The 11,367-nt window shown below is 30.5% G+C and overlaps 1 protein-coding gene across 1 annotated transcript in view; it reads right to left on the bottom strand.

Annotated features, from left to right (window-relative positions):
- The window catches only part of LOC111618033 (co-chaperone protein daf-41-like), a 32,197-nt gene extending 23,096 nt beyond the window's left edge, over positions 1-9,101 (bottom strand). The window contains exon 1 of the mRNA XM_023359452.1: positions 8,955-9,101. Within this exon, the coding sequence (XP_023215220.1) occupies positions 8,955-8,974 (20 nt within the window). The 5' untranslated portion in view covers positions 8,975-9,101. The remainder of the gene's footprint in view (positions 1-8,954) is intronic.
- Positions 9,102-11,367: the final 2,266 nt, after the last annotated feature.

Raw genomic sequence — 11,367 nt, forward strand, 5'->3', positions numbered from 1 at the left:
ACGAGGCATCTATCTCTGACTCAACTGTTCCCACATGTTGTTGATTGTTACCACTCGACAGTCCAGACGGCAATGGAGTCGATGACAATAAATATCACATATAATCGTTAAATTACGTTTATTAAATTTCTCCCCCTCAGCTCCCACACTAATAAAATATGCCAGACAAATATCAGTTTCACATCATTTAAAGAAAATGGCTCAAATGGAATAATACAATAGCCATTAGGGCAAATAAGAATAAATTATCATACTCATGAAATGCAACATATACCACAAACAGATATAGAATGCATTCCAGCATAACTATACAGATATTTTGCAATGGATTGTTAGAAAAATTTACAGCAAATGTTACATTTCATCCAGAAATGCATAGTGTTAATTCCTCACACATCCTGACAGTTCACTTTCACAAAAACACAAGCAAGGAAAACAGCTTAGACTTGAGACTGAGAAATTCTATAACATATCTGGAAAAATGTCTTAATTATTATATTACATTAATTTATTCTTTTGTCCACTTAAACACTTTTGTACTAGTATAAATCTTCCTGTCTTGGCTCTGAATGAGAGTACACCACAGTTCTGGATTTTTATGTCTATCCTTCCATCAAAACACACCCTGTCTTTGCACATTAGATGGACCTTCTAAGCATAGTGAACTATATTGATGAGCACCACCACAAAGACATCTTGGAGTTATCCTAAATTTTTTCTTGTTTTATTTCCAATTCCTTGGCAATAGTTACATCTAGTAAAGGGATGGCCTAATGGAAGACCTCCTTTATTAACTGATGGTGTATAAATTAGGGAGAAAAATTCTGAATGACCTAAACAATTGATGGATTTTTATATGTTGATGACAATTATATAATGCACAAAAATGAACAACATACGTCAGCATTCAATGATAACATACAGATCATATGTTAATCTTGAACAAGGAAATCAATTTCCTGTACATCCACTTACTCATACAAGGCAGATAAAGACTGCAATTGCAAGTTTATAGAAAACCAACATTTACTCCTATTTATATTAGTTTCTTGCAAACCCTCTTGCACCATTTTTACAAAATGGCTGTATTCAAAAATCTCATCAAAAGAATCTATATCCATTCCTCAGAAGTCACATTGGTTAATGGAATTAAATTACATCAGATATTGTGGTTAGTCTGGATATAATCTGAAAACAAATACTCTCATCCAGAATTTCATACTTACTAAAAACCTAAAATCTCTCTATACTTTGGATGCAACTAGGAAACAGATTCTTATGAAATACAGCACTCTTCTAAAAGCTTTCTATTGTGGGTTATACAGATACAAACCATAAAATAATATACGAAAGGAATCCAATTTTTTATGATCTGTTGAAGAGTGCTAAGGACTACCAGGATCCATATTGTAGATCTAGAAGTTTTAGTATCCCCACCCTAACACCTTCTCTAAGGATTTACAATATATAGATTGCACTCTCCAGTACATTCTAAAAAAGATAAATACACACACCACATGCAGATTTATGTATGGTTTGCCAATACAATTGATACTCAGATCTGGGACAAAGCAAAGCTTTTAAAACACCTTTTCAGATCAGCAGAATCCACTCAAAATCAAGAAAATACATTAAAAGACTCTTTATGAACTTTAAAGGACATTTTTTTCATCTCAAACAACTGAAAATGGCCATTGAATTCTAAGGTATAAAAAAATTTTAGATTGTTATTTAAGTCATTTTAAATACTGTTCTTCATTTCATTATTTTATACATTCTATTCATTGTATTCAATTTTTGGTTGTCTGATAATCATTTAAAATGACGAAAAAACATTTACATTAATTAATTATATTGGTTAACTAACTTCCTTGCTGCTAAAATCCAGAATTATCCCAAACTGTGTTAAACTTACAAATGAAGTTGTTAGACAAGTTCACCATACAATGGACAGAATATTTTGGTGTGTATTAAAATAAGCAATAGTTATATTTTATAATTAACAAAAAGTTATTATTTTGCTTATTTCTTAAAGAAATGAAAAAGGATTGCAAAAACACATAAAAAAACAGGTTTTAGCATCCATTTTAAAGTCATGCTCGATTTTTAAGGGAAACAAACTCAAAAACTATAAGGTGCTTATAATGTAAACTGGAATTGCATGGTATTGAATTATTTTACCTTTCCGGCTGTTATGTATACATAAGAGGAGAAAGTATTGGAATTGTGTCAAATTTGACTAAATTTTTGCAAATCTCTACGTTTTGAGACCGTCCCAAACAAACAAACAAAAAAAAATCTGTGGATATGTGTGTTTATGTGTGTTGGCATCTATTTTGTTTAATATATCAGAATGGGGAGATTAAAAAACAAAAACAGCTTGTGTATGAAGGCATCGATGCTATTAAATTTTGATGAAAGGTTGAGAGGAGGGGAGAAAGAGGATGGCCACATGTCGCATTTCATATGGGGTTGGGATTAATGAAGATTTTCCTTGTTGTTAGCACTTATAGAACGTTATAAAACTCATCTCTACCCCAAAATTAAGCCCTTTGTTATTTTATAATAATTAAAAATATATAATGGAAAAGGTTCAAAATTGGCTCATCAAACTCTGAGAACGAACTCAATTCCATAAGCTCATAGAATAATCACTAGTGACCTTGGGAATTGGCCAACGAAGTCACATGATCTGTGTGATATTGCTTTGTTACAGGTGCTTGTGCTAGGACCATATNTGGATGTGTGTGTGTATTTATTTTGCTTAATATCTCAGGATGAGATGGAGATAAAGAAAATTGATATGGTAGCTTTGTATATAAGGAGACATTGATGCTATTAAATTTTGGTTGTGAAAGGTCAAGGGGATGAAGAGATAGAGGGTAGTCACATGTCATATCTCACAAGGGGTCAGACTTAATGAAGGTTTTACTCGTTGTTAGAATTTATAGTGTTTTATAAAACTCATCTCTACCCTCAAAATTGTCTTTTGCTATTTTACAATAATTAAAAATATATAAAGTTTTTATAACAAAATTTCATAATAGATGGCGCCACAATTTTATTTACGATTAATAATTAAAATGCAATTTTCAAAATAAAATCTTATAGCAGCCAAGAAAGCTACGAAACTCATAGCTAGATTTTTTTTGTTTTGAGCAATTTTAGTTTTTTTCTTTTTTTAATCTTAAAACAAATCATTTTTGAGGAAATTTTGGGTCTTGAAAATAATCTGCATCCCTGCATTATCTAAAGAAAGTAGACATCAATGAAAGCATGGATAAATAAAATTTGCTTGATCAGTCTATTATATAAGCAGAATGCAGACAGTACAGAATGTTTGACCACCTTTTTTTTACCTATTTCATACCACAAGTCCCTAGAATTTCTTTTGATATAATTCATTTTGCTCAGATCTATTTTACTATCTAACTACATATACTGGTGCCTCATATTTGGAATTTATTTCATTCCAGGAGGCCATTCAAACTCAATCAATTTTAGCCATTAGAAATAATGGAAAATGAATTAATCTGTTTCTAGATTCTAAACAATACCCATTTCTATAAACTTAAAATAACAAATACATATAATTTAAGGTAAAAATAACAACTAAATATCCTAAATGATAAATTACAACATGAAAATAAATGAAATACTAGTGATGAGAATACCCAAAATTTTTCCTAATTCACTTTTGAACACTTTCTAAAGTTTTAGTTTAGAAAAATTAATGATTTACATTATGAGTATGGTATATTCATTCATTCATCAATAAACATCATGCTTAGGAATAAAAAGCAATTGGGAAATCCAGAATTGATCATTTGAAACAAACCTGTAAAGTCTCCTGGATATGCATGCTTTTATTGCATACTATAAAATAAATTTGTAATCTTATTTCAAATGAAGTTAATATTGCAACACTACTCTCAAAGAAATTATAGCTAATTCTCTTTTACTCAAAATGATCTCATCATGTCATGTAAGGTCACCATCTTTGGAAATTGCTTTGCTGGCAGAACGATGACCAGGTAAGGTGAATGAGAAGATGCACTTCTTTTTTCATACTTCTTTCAATCAGCATATCATGTAAGAGTCCATTTACACACAACAGTGACGTGCTGGCACAGTGACCATTTGGTGACAGTGGCGTCAAGCACGGCACAGTGATGCGTATTTACACACAACAGTGATGTGACTGTGCTGTCAGTGAGTGGTCATGGACTTTTCTGAGGATGAATTGGCTATGATAGATATATGTTTGGAAGAAGAAGAAAAAGAAATGCGATCAAGTGCTGCAAGTGGGTACAGCAAGCATGGACAAAAAATATCAACAGAATGGGAGTGTCATACTTTTTATAAAAATTGAGGTGACGAATCTATATTTTTTGAATATTTTGAATGTCCCAACATGCATTTCATATTTTATTAAACAAAACAGAGAAAATATTCATTCTGTACCCAATGTCCATGTATTTCGAATGAGATAAATCAAATAGAACAGGGTGTTGATGCATCATTTCAATTAAATGTTTGTCATCCATTGGAAAACAAAATTTACTGTCAGTAAAAATATTGTTCCTGTCAAATGTACTTTCACAGTACAGTCATGCCACTGCACAACACTGTGATGGATGAGTCTGGACAGGGTGGTTTAAAACTAAGTCAACGATTTCCCACTGCACTGTGCCGGCACATCACTGTTGTGTGTAAATGGACCTTAAAAGCTTTAATTCCATCATACTTAACATTAAATGAATTCAACAAACGACACAAGTCGAACAAATATCGTCACGAGGTGACAAATTTTTGAATTCATTCACTTAAGCCACAAATGTCTACACAGACTCATCTTGTAAAATCAATTTTTAAAATTCAAATGACGGTAAACTTAGCACAAACAAGTATTTTTATTTAGAATCGTGCAAACCGCATTTGAAAATTTAACGTATTACAGCATTGTCTACGAATCACAACAAAAACTTTTATAATTATAATGATAAAGTTGTTTTATCATTGTAAGTAAACATATTAAATATTAAAAATAATTTTATATATTTTTTCAATTAAAATATAATTTTGTCTATACAGTAGAGCATCGATTATCCGAATCAATTGGGGACTGACTGGGTTGTTTGGAAAATCAATTTTTCAAATAACCAATTATGTACGAAAAAATATATTAAGTTATCTCATACTGAAATTCGTTCAAATCCTGGAATGTCCTTAAGTATCCTCTCATGGTTGTGCCAGTGCTGCCAGCTAAAACATTCACACCAACAATAATAATATTGGAGTAGCCCAAGACATAACCAAAGATTGCAGCACCACAGCACTAGCAGAAATTTAAATTTTCTGACTGGAAAGCTTTTGGTTAATTGACATTCGGATAATCAATGCTCTACTGTATTTTAAATTGTTTTAATACTTAAATATTTTTGCCAATAACCAGCCTCGATTTGAAACTGTTGGTCAAGCCGGCTCAATACTGGTAGGGTAGCAACCCTAATGTCACCTTATCTCCCCTAAAATGAGGACAATTTGTACTGACCAAGTGCAATCATTTATCACTCTGACTATAAGAAAGAAAAGTCTGCCATGACAGACATCATCTCATACATTGCGTACTATGCTTTAAAAGCATGAAAGTTTCAAATACACTAATATTTAATTGTTAATGTCATAATTTAAAAAATTTTTAATCTTCAACCGAAACAAATTTTTGTATTAAATGTGGAAGAATCATTTTAATAATTGGAAATCGTGACAAGATTTGCTTAATTTTGATTACCAGAAAATGCCTGATTTTTCGATTCCAATCAATCATCCCATCACTATAAAATCTATGTTAACAGCTGTAAAATTTAACACATTATTGCTAATGTGAGATTATATTCTGTTTAGAGGCTTATTTTAAACATTTTACTTCACATTTTGTTTGAATAAAATCAAGTTGAAATGTTTTGGGATAAAAACTATATCAGGTATATTATGCTTTGAGTTTTGAAAAGGATATACAGTAGAACGTCGATTATCTGAATCAATTGAGGACTGGGGTTGTTCGGAAGATCGATGTTTCAGATAACCGATTATGTACGAAAAAATATATTAATTTATCCCAGCTTGACATTTTTCTCCATTGCGTGTCGCTTTGCATTGAATTTTCGTCGATGTTAAGCCTAACAAAGACTATTGTATTGTTAAAAATTATTTTTTTTATTTTGTATGAACAAAATAAATATATTGAAAAATATAAAAACAATAAATTATACTTCAGAAGTTAATTTAGTATCAAAAATGTAAAATATTTGAGTAGCCCAAGACATAAGCAAAGATTGCAGTGCCACAGCACTGGCGAAAATTTAAATTTGCCGACTGGAGTTCTTTCGGATGATTGACTTTCGGATAATCGACGCTCTACTGTAATGCCATACAGTTAAAAACATGCATAATGTGTATGGGGAAGATGTTCCTGAATTTCAAATATGTCAAATGTGATTTATTAAATGTTCCATTCAAAATGTACAGGATGCTCAAAAGCTGTTGATGAAAAATTGCAAAAAGAAATCATCATAAATTCATCAAATAATACACTATATATATAAACAAAACATACCAAAAATAAAGCAAAAAAAGGACTGAAAACATGAGATTAATTCAAGAGCAAATGGGCACATAACAGATTGCATTTATGTTTTGAGCACATTTTTTTCACTTCATGTACTGAATGTAAGCTTGGAAGCGATTTTTTTGTCAAATGTTTTTACCATTAGAACTCTGAAACATTCTAAGAGTCATTCAAAGTATAAGGTATGTATTTGTAAATGTATTTCTTAAATTATGCTAAATTGGTTACCAACTTTTCTGCTGAGTACGCTTCAGTTGTTTATATTGGTACGGCGGCATCGGTTGTTTAAATTGGTTACATTTATCATTATAAAATTACATTCATTTCAAAGTAAATTAACTGTTAATCTGATGATTATGGAGTTCCCAAATAAATTTTATTTTATTAAGGACAAGCAGCTAAATAAAACAATGCCTCTAACTAGACAACTAAGAATTTGTTTAGAAGTCAACTCACCACCTTTATTACTTTATAATATTCAATATGATAGTAATCACTACAAAGTTCATAGTTTTAAAACATGAAAATATTGAATAAAAATAAAAACATTTTATTATACTTCTTGGAATAAATAAATACTTTAACATATGTATATGTTAGGTTTATAAGATATATAGTACATGTAATAATGAATAAGCTTGCTATTTTTATTCAGTAAAAAATAATAATTCATTTACATGAATATATTAATTCATCAATCAATATATTAACAAGTACTGTAATAATATACATAGATTCACTGATGAATATATAATTCTGAATTTATTTTATTATAATGAGATTACTAAAGTACTAAATGTACTTAATAATAATTTGATTGATATTCATTTTTTTTATTAGAATAGATCATCCAACCGAAGTGATGAAATTTACACGTAGCAAAAATTAAGTGTTCATCATTCAAAATCTTGATCTGTTGTGATGTTATATACTGTATATTTGAAAAATAGAAGCAAGATAAAATTATTCTAAAATCAATATGAACCAACTTTTGACACAGTTACAATTCTATTTTTGAGTACAGTAATATCCTGAACTTACATGATAGGTGGGACCGAGCGATAACCGCGTAAGTCAAATTCACACAAGTTCAGGTATAATTTCGTAATTTGTGTAAAATCCAAGTCGGATGTATGTAAGCTAATAAATGTTCTCGTTAATCTTATCTCGTCTTTTGATTAGTTCACAGTTACAAGAAATCACCACATAGAGTCTCTTAAGTCTCCATAGATATAACAAACACAGAAATAAATAACACAAAATAAATTGTAGTTATGTGTAGATTCCGCGCGACACGTCCGAACACGTAAGCTGAACAATAGCGTGAGGGAGCGAGTAATCAAGAGTTGCGTGGTGCTCAAACAAAAGACGAATCAACGCGATTTTCAAATCGCGTAACTCTGGGTTTCCATAACTCGAGGTATTACTGTATAGGAACTTTTACAGATCTTGTTGTATGTTTAAATGAAAAAAAATTAACAAATACCAACATTCATTTGTGATAAAATGAACCTGTACTGTACCTAACAGAAATTAAAAAAAAAAAAAATTCTAAATTATTGAATATTTAATTTTGAATGTTCATTTTTAATGTGCTAATTAAATAAAATACAACATTTTAAATACAGCAAATGATAAACATCTATAATAATTTCATCCTATTCACTCTTATTCTTTGTTATTCTCAATCTTTGTCTACTTGCTAAATAAGCAAAAATGTTTTAAAATGACTACACATTTAGCCCATACAATGAGAATTTTTTTTATATCAATCACTTCTTAATCTATTTGTTCCTTAAGTAACGAACATCTATCCATTATCATCTCAGTAACTGATTCAACATTAAAATAGAAGACTCGCTTTTAATTAGATTTCCAAAAGAAGTCATATTACTAATAGAAAAATCCTTGATCATCAAAATATGAATAGATCGAATTTACTTTTGTTCTTCCTACTGTTAATTCATATAAATTTCTTTATCTTCGAAAGAATTACAATTTGCCTTTCGAAACGATAGACCCTTTGTATATTAACGTACACGTATCTCAATTTACTTTTTCTTTAATTAAATATAATTATTTTAGACACAAAATAAATGTTTAAAATTCATTTTCATCGAGTATCGTCATTACTTTCCAAATCGAAAACAGTCGCCGACGAACTTTCTCGAACGCATGCGGTTAGGCCTAATATATATCGCGATTAGATTTCTTAATGAAATAATAATTTGAAATAATAAAAATATTACGATATTGTTAAATCGTTTAGAATTACATTAATTTACGATATTTTACGAATTTTCTAATGATAAAAATTTCGTACCTTTCTTCAGTTTCCAACATTTTTACAGAAGCCTAATAGCAATGAGCAAACAGACAAACGAACTCAGCATGCATCTACTATCGAACGAATCACAGTAAAGAACTTTACAGGTCCGTATTTTATTTTATGGAAGGCGCTGATTGGACAAAATTCTATATTTGAAAACTTAATATTTTATCGTTCAAACTTTTATTATTTTGCATTTAACGTTGAAAGAAGTTCTACGATGTATATTTTATTTTTATCCAATTAAAGGAATATCTTATCCCGTATTTAAAAAGTAAAATAAATTATAAATGAATAAATCTGTAAACAAACTTTTTTTTTTTTTTTGTTATATTTATAGTGAATAAATCTTGTGAATTTACACATTTCTATATTATTATATTATTAAATAGTGAATTTTGTGTATTTTTCAATTTCAAAAGTTACGCCAGCGCGTCATTTCTGATGTCGGGAATTTTCGTGTAAATAACCGACTACTTTTTATTCGGCTGTTTTACGTAATCATGTATGATTTATATTAACTGTATTTTGCTAGGAAGGCTTTGTTTATCTCTTAACGTTCGACATTCTAGACAATCTATTAGTTTCTTTGATCAGGAAATTAATTAAACAACTCGGATTTAGATAAAATCAGACGACGAAAATACATAATAAAGCTCGTTTCGGTGAAACACTGCAACCTTCTTATAGATTTCTATCGCTGTCGGATTCAAAGTTGCCAACCTCACGGGATAAAATTATTGTATCTTCCCCTTGTGGCCTTACGCCATTTTATAATTTTTGCGTAGTCATAGTTTTAGCATTCTTTCCTTTGTTTTTTGTTCCTTCTTACTTCTATAACTTTCTATTGTTCTATTCTCTTGGGTGGTGAGAGCCGATTCGTGGAACCACATAAAACAAAGAGGGGAAAGGCTACCTGAGGGCATGTGTTGGAGAGAGTAGTAATGGGTGCGTTCTTTTATTCCTCCTCGCAACACCGCGCGAGCGACATCCGTTTAATTAAAAATTCCTGCGGAACGCGTTCCTAAATTCCAGTCGGAGTAGCAGTAGTTTACGATGGAAAGCAACATGGCATCCTTCATAGTTCAGATAATTTCGTTTCGGGGTCTATTATGTGGTTTTGTGAATGAAAATTTAGAAGTTGTGAAAGCGCAAGTTAGTGCACGCGGTGATGTGTCTTTTCGAATTTTTTTCGAATAATAGTCGGCATTCTAATTATTAACGTAATGTACGTAATAAGTACATTACGTTACCATATCTTCAATCGTTCTAATTGTTAATGGACTTCACGTCAAGCTAAAGACACTGGAATATTTTGCTACCACAGAATGTAATAAAAAGTTGTGGCCGCCAGCGCCAGAGATCCTGATTTGTATTGAATATATACAATAGATATTGTTTATACAACCGCGGCATTAATATTGTGATTTAAACTATAATCCATAGCCACAGCTCACTTATCGTATAGTAAATTACAGTAATTGTTACTCTCTCAGGCATATAATACCAATTGACATCCCATTCTTCAATAGCATTCTCAGTCTTTTGTAAAATCACTTCCACAGTCTTTTCATGACTATTTAAACCATACCAAAATCCTAATAGCTTAATATTATTTACCCTATCTACATTCATCATATCACATCGTAGATCACCATAGACATTCATCATCTTACATTTATTTTCATTAACCACCATTCCAGTCAGTTTACTAAACTTTTTAATTATGGACACAGTCCTATTCATTGCCGGTTGATTAACCAAAAAAGAAACTAATGTCATCTGCGTGTGCTATAAACTTAACATGCTCAGCCATTTCCGGTATATAGATAGGATTAATCACTTGATCAGACTGTATATTTTTCAGAAGTAAATCAATATAAATCACAAACAATAACATTGCTGACAGGCACCCTTGTCTCACACCCGCATCATAACGAACATCAGTAGATATTCTTCCATTCATGTTAATTTGCGTATACGATTTATAATAAAGTAATTTAATTCTATTCAGCTCATTCTCATTAAGACCATATTTATCTAAAATGTTCCATAATATACCTCTATTAATCGTGTCAAATGCCTTTTAAAATAGTTATAGTGTAAACTTACCTTATTAATCATCTGTATCATAAGATAGTTGCTGAAAGTAATCATTTACTGTATTAATAAAGCAGTTTATTCAAGGATAATGTATCAGTTATATACAACAAGTTTGAGAATGTCTGGTGTTAATTTAATTGAGAGGAAAATCTTTAATTTTGTTTGGAAAAAGCTTATGAGCCAATGAGTCGAAAGATTATGAAAAATAGTTGGAATAATGGTGGATGGGGAATCTGGTACTCGAAAGGATTGGAGTATGCATTACAGTTATCTAATATGTGTAATGTTTTCAAAACCCGTAATC

Source organism: Centruroides sculpturatus, unplaced genomic scaffold (genome assembly GCF_000671375.1).
Source record: "Centruroides sculpturatus isolate CEXI.00-Female unplaced genomic scaffold, Cexi_2.0 scaffold47, whole genome shotgun sequence".
In the NCBI taxonomy this organism is placed as follows: Eukaryota; Metazoa; Arthropoda; class Arachnida; order Scorpiones; family Buthidae; genus Centruroides; species Centruroides sculpturatus.